Source organism: Oncorhynchus clarkii, chromosome 13, assembly GCF_045791955.1.
Source record: "Oncorhynchus clarkii lewisi isolate Uvic-CL-2024 chromosome 13, UVic_Ocla_1.0, whole genome shotgun sequence".
In the NCBI taxonomy this organism is placed as follows: Eukaryota; Metazoa; Chordata; class Actinopteri; order Salmoniformes; family Salmonidae; genus Oncorhynchus; species Oncorhynchus clarkii.
Window position 1 is genome coordinate 9,094,755 of NC_092159.1, and position 16,033 is coordinate 9,110,787.

Consider the following 16,033-nt stretch of genomic DNA (forward strand, 5'->3'; position numbering starts at 1 on the left):
GTCCTTGATGTGTTGGATGGAGGTCAGTCAGATTCTCTGTTAAGGAGTCCTTGATGTGTTGGATGGAGGTCAGTCAGATTCTCTGTTAAGGAGTCCTTGATGTGTTGGATGGAGGTCAGTCAGATTCTCTGTTAAGGAGTCCTTGATGTGTTGGATGGAGGTCAGTCAGATTCTCTGTTAAGGAGTCCTTGATGTGTTGGATGGAGGTCAGTCAGATTCTCTGTTAAGGAGTCCTTGATGTGTTGGATGGAGGTCAGTCAGATTCTGTGTTAAGGAGTCCTTGATGTGTTGGATGGAGGTCAGTCAGATTCTGTGTTAAGGAGTCCTTGATGTGTTGGATGGAGGTCAGTCAGATTCTCTGTTAAGGAGTCCTTGATGTGTTGGATGGAGGTCAGTCAGATTCTCTGTTAAGGAGTCCTTGATGTGTTGGATGGAGGTCAGTCAGATTCTGTGTTAAGGAGTCCTTGATGTGTTGGATGGAGGTCAGTCAGATTCTCTGTTAATAAGGAGTCCTTGATGTGTTGGATGGAGGTCAGTCAGATTCTCTGTTAATAAGGAGTCCTTGATGTGTTGGATGGAGTTCAGTCAGATTCTCTGTTAATAAGGAGTCCTTGATGTGTTGGATGGAGGTCAGTCAGATTCTCTGTTAATAAGGAGTCCTTGATGTGTTGGATGGAGGTCAGTCAGATTCTCTGTTAATAAGGAGTCCTTGATGTGTTGGATGGAGGTCAGTCAGATTCTCTGTTAATAAGGAGTCCTTGATGTGTTGGATGGAGTTCAGTCAGATTCTCTGTTAATAAGGAGTCCTTGATGTGTTGGATGGAGGTCAGTCAGATTCTGTGTTAAGGAGTCCTTGATGTGTTGGATGGAGGTCAGTCAGATTCTCTGTTAATAAGGAGTCCTTGATGTGTTGGATGGAGGTCAGTCAGATTCTCTGTTAATAAGGAGTCCTTGATGTGTTGGATGGAGGTCAGTCAGATTCTCTGTTAAGGAGTCCTTGATGTGTTGGATGGAGGTCAGTCAGATTCTCTGTTAATAAGGAGTCCTTGATGTGTTGGATGGAGGTCAGTCAGATTCTCTGTTAAGGAGTCCTTGATGTGTTGGATGGAGGTCAGTCAGATTCTCTGTTAAGGAGTCCTTGATGTGTTGGATGGAGGTCAGTCAGATTCTCTGTTAATAAGGAGTCCTTGATGTGTTGGATGGAGGTCAGTCAGATTCTCTGTTAAGGAGTCCTTGATGTGTTGGATGGAGGTCAGTCAGATTCTCTGTTAAGGAGTCCTTGATGTGTTGGATGGAGGTCAGTCAGATTCTCTGTTAAGGAGTCCTTGATGTGTTGGCTGGAGGTCAGTCAGATTCTCTGTTAAGGAGTCCTTGATGTGTTGGATGGAGGTCAGTCAGATTCTCTGTTAAGGAGTCCTTGATGTGTTGGATGGAGGTCAGTCAGATTCTCTGTTAAGGAGTCCTTGATGTGTTGGATGGAGGTCAGTCAGATTCTCTGTTAATAAGGAGTCCTTGATGTGTTGGATGGAGGTCAGTCAGATTCTCTGTTAAGGAGTCCTTGATGTGTTGGCTGGAGGTCAGTCAGATTCTCTGTTAAGGAGTCCTTGATGTGTTGGATGGAGGTCAGTCAGATTCTCTGTTAAGGAGTCCTTGATGTGTTGGATGGAGGTCAGTCAGATTCTCTGTTAAGGAGTCCTTGATGTGTTGGATGGAGGTCAGTCAGATTCTCTGTTAATAAGGAGTCCTTGATGTGTTGGATGGAGGTCAGTCAGATTCTCTGTTAAGGAGTCCTTGGTGTGTTGGATGGAGGTCAGTCAGATTCTCTGTTAATAAGGAGTCCTTGGTGTGTTGGATGGAGGTCAGTCAGATTCTCTGTTAATAAGGAGTCCTTGATGTGTTGGATGGAGGTCAGTCAGATTCTCTGTTAAGGAGTCCTTGATGTGTTAGATGGAGGTCAGTCAGATGTTGTTGAGGTACATAAAGGTGTTCCTCAGGGATCAACAAGAGCACCTGTTCTTTATACGGTTTATAGAAATCCTATCTGTTAAAAATAGTGATCTTCATTCGTATGCAGATGACACTATTATGTCATTTCTCTGACTATGGACTTCGCGTTGTCAAGGTTACAGCCGGATGTTGCAGCTGTTCAGGAAGCCCTTACCAATTTAAAGCTTGTACTTCATAAAGGCAAAACTAAACACATGCTGTTTTCAACGTCTGGTCAAAGTATCTCAGTCAGGTGACATCCTCACTCCTTGAATGGGTCTGGTATTGAACTAGTCCCTGCATACAAATACCTTGGTATTTAGATGGACAATGATCTATCATTTAAGAAACAGACAAATGAGCGTGTCTAAGAAGCTTAAATGGAAAGTGAGTTTCCTGTATGGACACAGAGCTTGTTTTTCTCGGGCTAGCGGGAAGCCCCCCGTTCTTGACTATGGTGATACCATCTCCTGAAGTACAACGGACTCTTCTCTAAAATCCCTTGATTGTGTTTATCACAGAGCCCTTCATTTATTACATCTGACAGCTTTAATACTCATCCCTGCATCCTTTACCAAGTTGTCTGGGACCTCTTTTAAAGACACGTAGATCACCTCATTACTGTCTTTTTGTTTTATTAAGCCCTACTCCTCAAGCTGCCGACATACCTCGTGTCACAGGGTTGGTTAATGATGATGGCTCCCTTGCTAACCACAGAGCTGCCTTTTTCATATCAGGCACCTCGTGTCACAGGGTTGGTTAATGATGATGGCTCCCTTGCTAACCACAGAGCTGCCTTTTTCATATCAGGCACCTCGTGTCACAGGGTTGGTTAATGATGATGGCTCCCTTGCTAGCCACAGAGCTGCTTTTTCATATCAGGCACCTCGTGTCACAGGGTTGGTTAATGATGATGGCTCCCTTGCTAGCCACAGAGCTGCTTTTTCATATCAGGCACCTCGTGTCACAGGGTTGGTTAATGATGATGGCTCCCTTGCTAGCCACAGAGCTGCTTTTTCATATCAGGCACCTCGTGTCACAGGGTTGGTTAATGATGATGGCTCCCTTGCTAGCCACAGAGCTGCTTTTTCATATCAGGCACCTCGTGTCACAGGGTTGGTTAATGATGATGGCTCCCTTGCTAGCCACAGAGCTGCTTTTTCATATCAGGCACCTCGTGTCACAGGGTTGGTTAATGATGATGGCTCCCTTGCTAGCCACAGAGCTGCTTTTTCATATCAGGCACCTCATGTCACAGGGTTGGTTAATGATGATGGCTCCCTTGCTAGCCACAGAGCTGCTTTTTCATATCAGGCACCTCGTGTCACAGGGTTGGTTAATGATGATGGCTCCCTTGCTAGCCACAGAGCTGCTTTTTCATATCAGGCACCTCGTGTCACAGGGTTGGTTAATGATGATGGCTCCCTTGCTAGCCACAGAGCTGCTTTTTCATATCAGGCACCTCGTGTCACAGGGTTGGTTAATGATGATGGCTCCCTTGCTAGCCACAGAGCTGCTTTTTCATATCAGGCACCTCGTGTCACAGGGTTGGTTAATGATGATGGCTCCCTTGCTAGCCACAGAGCTGCTTTTTCATATCAGGCACCTCGTGTCACAGGGTTGGTTAACGATGATGGCTCCCTTGCTAACCACAGAGCTGCTTTTTCATATCAGGCACCTCGTGTCACAGGGTTGGTTAATGATGATGGCTCCCTTGCTAGCCACAGAGCTGCTTTTTCATATCAGGCACCTCGTGTCACAGGGTTGGTTAATGATGATGGCTCCCTTGCTAGCCACAGAGCTGCTTTTTCATATCAGGCACCTCGTGTCACAGGGTTGGTTAATGATGATGGCTCCCTTGCTAGCCACAGAGCTGCTTTTTCATATCAGGCACCTCGTGTCACAGGGTTGGTTAATGATGATGGCTCCCTTGCTAACCACAGAGCTGCTTTTTCATATCAGGCACCTCGTGTCACAGGGTTGGTTAATGATGATGGCTCCCTTGCTAGCCACAGAGCTGCCTTTTTCATATCAGGCACCTCGTGTCACAGGGTTGGTTAACGATGATGGCTCCCTTGCTAACCACAGAGCTGCTTTTTCATATCAGGCACCTCGTGTCACAGGGTTGGTTAATGATGATGGCTCCCTTGCTAACCACAGAGCTGCTTTTTCATATCAGGCACCTCGTGTCACAGGGTTGGTTAATGATGATGGCTCCCTTGCTAGCCACAGAGCTGCTTTTTCATATCAGGCACCTCATGTCACAGGGTTGGTTAATGATGATGGCTCCCTTGCTAGCCACAGAGCTGCTTTTTCATATCAGGCACCTCGTGTCACAGGGTTGGTTAATGATGATGGCTCCCTTGCTAACCACAGAGCTGCTTTTTCATATCAGGCACCTCGTGTCACAGGGTTGGTTAATGATGATGGCTCCCTTGCTAACCACAGAGCTGCTTTTTCATATCAGGCACCTCGTGTCACAGGGTTGGTTAATGATGATGGCTCCCTTGCTAGCCACAGAGCTGCTTTTTCATATCAGGCACCTCGTGTCACAGGGTTGGTTAATGATGATGGCTCCCTTGCTAACCACAGAGCTGCTTTTTCATATCAGGCACCTCGTGTCACAGGGTTGGTTAATGATGATGGCTCCCTTGCTAACCACAGAGCTGCTTTTTCATATCAGGCACCTCGTGTCACAGGGTTGGTTAATGATGATGGCTCCCTTGCTAGCCACAGAGCTGCCTTTTTCATATCAGGCACCTCGTGTGAAATAGTTTCCAGTTGGCACTTCGTTTGGATCATTTGGTGTCCCTGGGTCAATTTAGGAAATTGGTTAAGGATTTTAAAAGTGATACATTTGTTTGTTTTTATTTGATCATAATGGCTAGTGATCATAATGGCTAGTGATCATAATGGCTAGTGATCATAATGGCTAGTGATCATAATGGCTAGTGATCATAATGGCTAGTGATCATAATGGCTAGTGATCATAATGGCTAGTGTGTATCCTTTCTTTCTCTCTCCCCAATATCCCTCACGTTCATTAGGTTTTATATCACACACAGCGTCATAGCTTTTACTATGTCCCTCCTCTTCTTGGACAATGTCTCTCTTCCTTTTGGACAATGACTTAGCTACTTTCCAATGCAATTCCAAAACACACATATTGTTTATCTTATGTTACCACATGCTACGCAATCTATTGCAAGTCCAACGGTTTTTCCCCTCCCTGGATGGGGACCAGACATTTCTCCTGTTGTTAGTTTCACTGTGGTCACAAGTTGTCTGTTAACACTTCCTCTTGGTCTATGTACAAACATTTTATTCTTCAGACAGCATAGAATTCTGTTGATTAACGTTAGTTATAATTCCACGTAGAATGTATACATTGTTTATTCATTATTGATAAAACTCCTTCAACACTGGATATATAGGCGACAGGTAGGTGGATAGGTGGACCCCAATACACACACATCTTCATATATCAGTAGATCAGATGGTCACATGGTCACATGATGCACTGAGAAAAGAACCAGAGGATCAATGAAATGAAAGTTCTGAAATGCATAAAACCTTTCTTGATGGTGCCATTTAGATTTTTCTTGTCTTTGATTTTTGAGGGGGAAACATAGGAAGGATGGAAGGGTTGTGGTTGACCTATCGATAGAGTCCACCTCCCAAATGGCACCCTATTGCCTATATAGTGCACTACTTTTGACCAGGGCCCTGGTGGAGTATGTGGGGAAAAGGGTGCATTTGGAACACACACAGTGTGTGTGGACCTTTGTATTCCGTTAACTCATTTCCAAAAGATTCCGGAGTCTGTCTGTGACATTTCGAGGCGATGCCTGGATCTCTCACAGAGTTGGCAGAGAAAAGATTAACTGTCTTATTGTTATCTGATGACATTTGCGTTCAATTTCAGCCAATGAGCCAAACAAAGGGATGTGAAGGGTGCACAGACCTTTACTGAACCTACCAGGCGTTTAGACGCTAGAGAAGTTCAAATGTATTTCTAAAGCCCTTTTTACATCAGCCGATGTCACAAAGTGCTGTACAGAAACCCAGCCTAAAACCCCAAACAGCAAGATGCAGATGTAGAAGCATGGTGGCTAGGAAAAACTCCCTAGAAAGGCAGGAACCTAGGAAGAAACCTAGAGAGGAACCAGACTCTGAGGGGTGGCCAGTCCTCTTCTGGCTGTGCTGGGTGGAGATTATAACAGAACATGGCCAAGATGTTCAAATGTTCATAAATGACCAGCAGGGTCAAATAATAATAATCACAGTGGTTGTGGAGGGTGCAACAGGTTAGCACCTCAGGAGTAAATGTCAGTTGGCTTTTCATAGCTGATCATTCAGAGTTAGAGACCGTAGGTGCGGTAGAGAGAGAGAGTCTAAAAACAGCAGATCCGGGAAAAGGTAGCACTCTGGGGAACAGGCAGAGACAGCAAGAGCGGTTTGTCGCTCCAGTGCCTTTCAGTTCACCTTCACAACCCTGGGCCGGACTACAGTCAATGACCTACTGCAAAGATGAGTCTTCAATTAAGACTTAAAGGTCGAGACAGAGTCTGCGTCTCTCACATGGATAGGCAGACCATTCCATAAAAATGGAGCTCTATGGAGCTCTATAGGAGAATTGTCCCTAGAAATTCTAGGGACAACAACAAGGCCTGTGTCTTGTGACCATACGTGTAGGTATGTACGGCAGGACTAAATTGGAGAGAAAGGTAGGAGCAAGTCTGTGTAATGCTTTGTAGGTTAGCAGGGAAACCTTGAAATCAGCCCGAGTTTTAATAGGATGCCAGTGTAGAGAATAGTAATATGGAGTATATATGATCACAATGTTGGGTTCTAGTCAGGATTCTAGCAGCCGAGTTTAGCACTAACTGAAGTTTATTTAGTGCTTTAGCCGGGTAGCCGGAAAGTAGAGCATTGCAGTCGACTAATCTAGAAATGACAAAAGCATGGATTCGCTTTTCTGCATCATTTTTGGACAAAACGTTTCCGATATTTGTAATGTTATGAAAATGGAAAAAACTGTCCTTGAAATACTCTTGATATGTTCAATGAACACTGTTTATAACCGTTCATGAGCACCAGTAATGGACAGTTTGGACAAATGAAAATATGTGAAAATATATATGAATGTAGCTAGATTAACTTTTGGCCAAAAATTAAATCTATCTAGTTTATTTAATGTATATATGATTTTTACAGTACAAATAATCCCAGAGGAAAGTACAAACACATTAAAGAATTACAAATACACTTATTTCCAATATATTTATATTCTTGTCCTCCTAGTAGTGAATTGAACGTACTACTGTATGCAGAAGATTGGGTGGATTGTAAATCAGTGATAGCTCGCTACAGTATCTTCGATACACGACGACCAGTGACGGCACAGGCGCTAGGACCATGCAGTCTCCAGACAGGCAAAGGAAGTCTCAATCACAGCTAGCTAGCTAGCAGGCTAACATTGGTATCTGTAGTTTTCTGAGCGAACGGTATGGATTCATATAAATAATCGTTTGATTGAGGTAAGAAGGGGTTTGATGAATAATGTATGACAACATATACATCTTGCTACCTGTCCTCAAACGCTGTTAGGTTGTATATCGACAAGGAAGCAGACATTGTAAGAAAAGAGCTAGCTAGCTAGCTATAGCTAGGTACTATAGACCCACAATGTAGCTATGTATGACGAGTAGGTAACAGCTTGTTGTCATTAACACTAACATTTGCCAGCACTAGAGTGGCCGATGTTTGAGTTACACGTTAGTAACTGAGTTGCCTTGCACTAAATAAAGAGTTGTTTGACTTTTTGAATATGAACTTTTCGGTGACTGGAAACAACGTAGGTTGGCTACCTAGCTAGTTAACGTTAGCTAGCTAGTTAGCATGTTAGTTAGCTGTAGCTAGCTACCAACTGCTAGTCATTTGTAAACAATTATCTATGGTTTGACTGTTGTCTGCAGTGAACTGTTCTTACGTATCATATGTTTTATGGGGATATATTGCATGAAACTGACATATCATGCTAACACTAGCCAGCTATGTATTCCATTGGAAATGTAGTCAACAGCTAACTAACATTCCTCTACAGTACAGCAGTTGCCCAATCAATGTCCTGTTGCGCAAAGAGAACAATCAGGATACAGTCAGATAAGGATATGAATCACGATTAACTAGCTAACGTTAGCTTGTGTTGGGATTCATTGTTTCTATTCTAGTAGCCTTTTATAGTATCAAATCGATTTATAAAGCCCTTTTTACATCAGCTGATATCTCAAAGTGCTGTATAGAAACCCAGCCTAAAACCCCAAACAGCAAGCAATGCAGGTGTAGAAGCAAGCATTATCACGTCACTTCTTGGGAATGACTGAGTGAACACATGTAGCTAAGAATGCTTTGTTGACAGTTTAGGATACTTGATTTAGGCCTAGTTAACTTTTGTTGATTGCCATAGCTGGGAATATTAATGTATTTTGTAAACATACATTGATGACTAATCATATACAGTATATAAATGGGTAATAAGTGACAGTTTTCTAACCCTGTGTGAAAACTCGACCAGAACTGAGGGTTCTAAATGCCATACATTCTTGACAATAGAAGCACCTCCTACACTAACACTGTTGAATGAGGGTCCAAGCCAGTGTGGAATGCCTAAAACTGTTGTGTGTATGTTAGAGGTCGACCGACTGATTTTTCAACGCAGATACCGATACCGATTATTGGAGGACCAAAAAAGCCGATACCGATTAATCAGACAATTTTTTTTATTTGTAATAATGACAATTACAACAATATTGAATTAACACTTATTTTAACTTAATATAAAACATGAATAAAATCGAATTAAGCCTCAAATAAATAATTAAACATGTTCAATTTGGTTTGAATAATTAAAAAACAAAGTGTTGGAGAAGAAAGTAATATGTGCAATATGTGCCATGTAAAAAAAGCAACGTTTAAGTTCCTTGCTCAGAACATGAGAACATATGAAAGCTGGTGGTTCCTTTTAACAGGAGACTTCAATATTCCAAGGTAAGAGGTTTTAGGTTGTAGTTAATATAGTATTTATAGGACTATTTCGCTCTATACCATTTGTATTTCATATACCTTTGACTATTGGATGTGATTATAGGCACTATAGTATTGCCAGTGTAACAGTATAGCTTCCCCATCCTTGCCCCTACCTGGGCTCGAACCAGGAACACATCGACAACAGCCACACTCGAAGCATCGTTACCCATCGCTCCACAAAAGCCGCGGCCCTTGCAGCGCAAGGGGAATAACTACTCCAAATCTAAAAGCGAGTGACGTTTGAAACAGTATTAGCGCACACCCAGCTAACTAGCTAGCCATTTCACATTGGTTACACCAGCCATTAGGCTGATAGGCTTGAAGTCATAAACAGCGCTGTGCTTGCGAAGAGCTGCTGGCAAAACGCACGAAAGTGCTGTTTGAATGAATGATTATGGGCCTGCTGCTGCTCAGTCAGACTGCTCTATCATTGCGAATTAGTTCGCAATGAGCCAGGCGGCCCAAACTGTTGCATATACCCTGACTCTGCGTGCAATGAACGCAAGAGAAATGACACAATTTCACCTGGTTAATATTGCCTGCTAAAATGGATTAGTAGTTATAGCTAGTGATTATGATTGATTGTTTTTTATAAGATACGTTTAATGCTAGCAATTAATTTACCTTGGCTTCTACTGCATTCGCGTAACAGGCAGGCTACTCGTGGAGTGCAATGGTTAGAGCATTGGACTAGTTAACTGTGCGGTTGCAAGATTGAAACCCCTGAGCTGACAAGGTGAAAATCTGTCGTTCTGCCCCTGAACAAGGCAGTTAACCCACAGTTCCTAGGCCATCATTGAAAGAAGAATGTGTTCATAACTGACTTGCCTAGTTAAATAAAAGGTATTAAAAAAATAAATAATAATAATCGGAAATCGGCGCCCAAAAATACAGATTTCCGATTGTTATGAAAACTTGAAATCGGCCCTAATTAATCGGCCATTCCGATTCATCGGTCGACCTCTAGTGTATGTATTGTCTGTCCTTTTTAGTCTTTCTGTGTGATACTAGCTACATGCCTATTTGCGTCTGCTGTGTTTACATTTCTATGCTTACTTATTTGTGTGTGTCTCCAGACCCAGCCATGTCTCAGCTGGAGAAGAAGGCGGGGCTTCTGAGAAGGACGTCCTCCTCTAAGAAACCCCTGAAGGAGAAAGTGGTGCTGATGTATGATGAGATCTTTGCGGTAAGATAGAGGGATGGAGGGAGAGAAGAGGGATGGAGGGAGAGGGAGGGAGAGAAGAGAGAGAGAGGGAGGGAGAGAAGAGAGAGAGAGGGAGGGAGAGAAGAGGAAATGATGGATAAAGATGAGACGAGTGGGGGAGAGAGAGCGAGAGGGAGGTAGAGAAGAGGAAATGATGGATAAAGATGAGACAGAGAGGGCGGTTTGTGCAGAGCTAAAGGGATATGGTCAAGTGAAAGAGTAAGAGCATAGGGGAAGAAAGAGTGTTAAAGGGGAAGAAAGAGTGTTAAAGGGGAAGACAGAGTGTTATAGGGGAAGAAAGAGTGTTAAAGGGGAAGAAAGAGTGTTATAGGGGAAGAAAGAGTGTTAAAGGGGAAGAAAGAGTGTTAAAGGGGAAGAAAGAGTGTTATAGGGGAAGAAAGAGTGTTAAAGGGGAAGAAAGAGTGTTAAAGGGGAAGAAAGAGTGTTAAAGGGGAAGAAAGAGTGTTAAAGGGGAAGAAAGAGTGTTAAAGGGGAAGAAAGAGTGTTAAAGGGGAAGAAAGAGTGTTAAAGGGGAAGAAAGAGTGTTAAAGGGGAAGAAAGAGTGTTAAAGGGGAAGAAAGAGTGTTAAAGGGGAAGAAAGAGTGTTAAAGGGGAAGAAAGAGTGTTATAGGGGAAGAAAGAGTGTTAAAGGGGAAGAAAGAGTGTTAAAGGGGAAGAAAGAGTGTTAAAGGGGAAGAAAGAGTGTTAAAGGGGAAGAAAGAGTGAGGGTCGGAACAGACAGACAGGAACAGAAATTGGGTTGGTGGACTTGCTCTCATAGTTCCTTTCACCTCAAAAAGCACAAGAAAGAGAATTTCAATACCCACCATCTCAGATTGTCCTGAAATCATTTTCTGTACTTAGTAACGGATACGATTATCATTCCTGAAACATTATTTTGTTGAAATCTAATTTTATCTCTAAGAAATTAAGATAATTGATTGCACCCAAATTGGCCATTTTAATTGATAAGATTCAGATAATATTCAACAAATATAGTACCCAACATCTGATTTGGACCACACTTCTTCCTACCAATGAGTAAGACATAATGAATCCCCCCCAAAATTGTCAAATGCCACCCATGGACCTCCCCCCCCCCCCCCCCCCCCCCCCCCCATGCCTATCCCACCCCAACAACCAGTATACAGTATCAGTTGTCTATGTTTGACAAATAGTATGAAACTGTGGCTTGGAGTATTGCTTCTCCATATTATGTCATGTATTCCCTGTGAATCTGGTGATGTTCTTTTTTCCCCTGTTCAGAGATATTAGTAATTGAAGTCGCTTGCATTATTTACAATGAAGTAGTGTGACAGTACCATGTTTATTCCACAAGATGTCGCTGTTGTTGCTATACCGCAGCACAAGCTTATCAATTTTGCTGGTCTCTTGTGTTTTTTTTTTTTCAACTTTGGGTAAAAAAAAACAACTTTTATTTGGCTCATTATGGAAATAAATTGTGTGGTCACCCTCACAATTCAGCCAGTCCTCCATGAAAGCAATTCAGTTTGTCCCAAGTTCTTAACTGACTTGCCTAGTTAAATAAAATTAGCAGCCTATTGCTTCAACCCAACTCTCCTTGAATTGTCCAATACGTGGCCACTCTCTGAGATTCTCATATGAAGACTTGTCCTACAAGCCCAAAACTTTGATGGAGAAATGAGCTACGGACTAAAATGTTGAGACAATTAATTGCATGTTTTTCAATAAAATTATATGGCAATATGTCTATATGTGTTGTGATGAGTGGCATTTACCATTAAACCCAATACCATTACACAACACTATACAGTGTGTGTTTGGGACTTTTACTATTGAAGACCATTAGAGACCATAACATTGAAGACCATTAGAGACCATAACATTGAAACCATTAGAGACCATAACATTGAAGACCATTAGAGACCATAACATTGAAGACCATTAGAGACCATAACATTGAAGACCATTAGAGACCATAACATTGAAACCATTAGAGACCATAACATTGAAAACCATTAGAGACCATAACATTGAAGACCATTAGAGACCATAACATTGAAGACCATTAGAGACCATAACATTGAAGACCATTAGAGACCATAACATTGAAACCATTAGAGACCTTAACATTGAAGACTATTAGAGACCATAACATTGAAACCATTAGAGACCATAACATTGAAGACCATTAGAGACCATAACATTGAAACCATTAGAGACCATAACATTGAAGACCATTCGAGACCATAACATTGAAACCATTAGAGACCATAACATTGAAGACCATTAGAGACCATAACATTGAAACCATTAGAGACCATAACATTGAAGACCATTAGAGACCATAACATTGAAACCATTAGAGACCATAACATTGAAGACCATTAGAGACCATAACATTGAAGACCATTAGAGACCATAACATTGAAACCATTAGAGACCATAACATTGAAACCATTAGAGACCATAACATTGAAGACCATTAGAGACAATAACATTGAAGACCATTAGAGACCATAACATTGAAGACCACTAGAGACAATAACATTGAAGACCATTAGAGACCATAACATTGAAGACTACTAGAGACCATAACATTGAAACCATTAGAGACCATAACATTGAAGACCATTAGAGACAATAACATTGAAGACCATTAGAGACCATAACATTGAAGACCACTAGAGACCATAACATTGAAGACCATTAGAGACCATAACATTGAAGACCATTAGAGACCATAACATTGAAACCATTAGAGACCATAACATTGAAACCATTAGAGACCATAACATTGAAGACCATTAGAGATCATAACATTGAAGACCATTAGAGACCATAACATTGAAGACCATTAGAGACAATAACATTGAAACCATTAGATCTGCTGGAGCCTCATGGTGTGCTTGTTCACCAGGAATGTTCTAGCAGTAACTAAGACAGACCTTTTCTGAAGGGAATAAACCACACACAAAGGGGCTGTTTCCTGGACACAGACTTAAGTGTAAAAGAAGGAGAAACTGATTTGCTTTCATGGAGGACTGGCTTCCAACCATTTCAGAACAAGCTGAGATGGTGGGTGTCATGGCTGAGATGGTGGGTGTCATGGCTGAGATGGTGGGTGTCGTGGCTGAGATGGTGGGTGTCATGGCTGAGATGGTGGGTGTCATGGCTGGGATGGTGGGCGTCGTGGCTGAGATGGTGGGTGTCATGGCTGAGATGGTGGGCGTCGTGGCTGAGATGGTGGGCGTCGTGGCTGAGATGGTGGGCGTCGTGGCTGAGATGGTGGGCGTCGTGGCTGAGATGGTGGGCGTCGTGGCTGAGATGGTGGGCGTCGTGGCTGAGATGGTGGGCGTCGTGGCTGAGATGGTGGGCGTCGTGGCTGAGATGGTGGGCGTCGTGGCTGAGATGGTGGGCGTCGTGGCTGAGATGGTGGGCGTCGTGGCTGAGATGGTGGGTGTCGTGGCTGAGATGGTGGGCGTCGTGGCTGAGATGGTGGGCGTCGTGGCTGAGATGGTGGGCGTCGTGGCTGAGATGGTGGGTGTCGTGGCTGAGATAGTGGGTGTCGTGGCTGAGATGGTGGGTGTCGTGGCTGAGATGGTGGGCGTCGTGGCTGAGATGGTGGGCGTCGTGGCTGAGATGGTGGGCGTCGTGGCTGAGATGGTGGGTGTCGTGGCTGAGATGGTGGGCGTCATGGCTGAGATGGTGGGTGTCATGGCTGGATGTCATGGCTGAGATGGTGAGCGTCGTGGCTGAGATGGTGGGTGTCATGGCTGAGATGGTGGGTGTCGTGGCTGAGATGGTGGGCGTCGTGGCTGAGATGGTGGGCGTCGTGGCTGAGATGGTGGGCGTCGTGGCTGAGATGGTGGGCGTCGTGGCTGAGATGGTGGGTGTCGTGGCTGAGATGGTGGGCGTCGTGGCTGAGATGGTGGGTGTCGTGGCTGAGATGGTGGGCGTCATGGCTGAGATGGTGGGTGTCATGGCTGGATGTCATGGCTGAGATGGTGGGTGTCATGGCTGAGATGGTGAGCGTCGTGGCTGAGATGGTGGGCGTCGTGGCTGAGATGGTGGGCGTCGTGGCTGAGATGGTGGGCGTCGTGGCTGAGATGGTGGGCATCGTGGCTGAGATGGTGGGCGTCGTGGCTGAGATGGTGGGCGTCGTGGCTGAGATGGTGGGTGTCATGGCTGAGATGGTGGGTGTCGTGGCTGAGATGGTGGGCGTCGTGGCTGAGATGGTGGGCGTCGTGGCTGAGATGGTGGGCGTCGTGGCTGAGATGGTGGGCGTCGTGGCTGAGATGGTGGGTGTCATGGCTGAGATGGTGGGCGTCATGGCTGAGATGGTGGGTGTCATGGCTGGATGTCATGGGTGTCATGGCTGGATGTCATGGCTGAGATGGTGGGTGTCATGGCTGAGATGGTGGGTGTCATGGCTGAGATGGTGGGTGTCATGGCTGAGATGGTGGGTGTCATGGCTGAGATGGTGGGCGTCATGGCTGAGATGACATGGAGCGACTCTCTGTCTCCTCTCTCTCCAGAAAGAGGATCCAGCCAAGAACAACTCCCGTTTCTGGGATGAACTCTTCCTCATGAAGGTAAGAGAGAACAGCTGTTTAAATTACATTTGTTAACAGAATTATCCATTTGCATTTGTTTTTAAAACTTTTAGCTGTCCTTTGCGTTCTAAAAAGGGAATTTCTCTCTAACTATAACCTCGATGCACCCCCCTTCTCTCTCTCCCGTTCCCCACCCTCCTTCTTTCTGTGACCTCCCAACCCTCCCTCCTCCCCCTCACCTTTCTCACCCAACCCTCTCCCCCCCTCTCTCTCCCAACCATCTTCCCCCTGCATCTACCAAACCTCCCTCTTCCCCCACTCTCTCCCTCTCCCCCCCCTCTCGCTCAACCTTCCCTTTTCCATCCACCCTTACTCTACTTTCTCCCCCTCTGTACCCCCCCTCCCCTCCCCCCAGGTGAATCTGGAGTACCTGGAGGCCAAGCTGGAGTCTCTGGATGGAGATGAGGTGATGAAGATTAAAGACAACATCAACAGTCTGTTCCACCACTGTGTTCAGGCCCTGGCAGAGGAGCACCAGATCAAAGTGGTCAACGCCCTGCAGGTAAGTGGGAGTGTGTGTGTGTGTGGGGGTGTTCCACTATTGTGTTCAGACCCTGGCAGAGGAGCACCAAAGGTGGGACTTTAGGGATCATAGCTTTCACCTAGACTGACCAGGTGAATCTATGTCATGGAAAGAGCAGGTGTTCCTAATGTTTTGTACATTCAGTGTAAGTTGCATCAGGTGTGTGGACTGAGGTGGAACAAAACCTTGACCAGGGGTGAAGAACACTGCTCTACAGACCTGTTATGGTGCTGACGAGGCTATAGACAGGATGTATTGATCTGTTATGGTACTGATGAGGCTATAGACAGGATGTATTGATCTGTTATGTTACTGACGAGGCTATAGACAGGATGTATTGATCTGTTATGGTACTGACGAGGCTATAGACAGGATGTATTGATCTGTACATGGACCTGTTATGGTGGTGACGAGGCTATAGACAGGATGTATTGATCTGTTATGGTACTGACGAGGCTATAGACAGGATGTATTGATCTGTTATGGTACTGACGAGGCTATAGACAGGATGTATTGATCTGTTATGGTACTGACGGGGCTATAGACAGGATGTATTGATCTGTACATAGACCTGTTATGGTGCTGACGGGGCAGGATGTATTGATCTGTTATGGTACTGACGAGGCTACAGAC

The 16,033-nt window shown here is 44.4% G+C and overlaps 1 protein-coding gene across 2 annotated transcripts in view; it reads left to right on the forward strand.

The window, feature by feature from the left end:
• The first annotated feature begins 7,372 nt into the window (after positions 1–7,372).
• LOC139424357 (armadillo-like helical domain-containing protein 3) overlaps positions 7,373–16,033 on the forward strand; it is a 57,198-nt gene continuing 48,537 nt past the window's right edge. For both annotated transcript variants that reach the window (XR_011635930.1, XM_071176100.1), the window contains exons 1-4: positions 7,373–7,526; positions 10,152–10,261; positions 14,800–14,856; positions 15,233–15,379. Coding sequence is in view for 1 of the 2 variants with exons in the window: in XM_071176100.1 (XP_071032201.1) it covers positions 10,160–10,261; positions 14,800–14,856; positions 15,233–15,379 (306 nt within the window). In the remaining variant the exon portion in view is untranslated. The remainder of the gene's footprint in view (positions 7,527–10,151; positions 10,262–14,799; positions 14,857–15,232; positions 15,380–16,033) is intronic.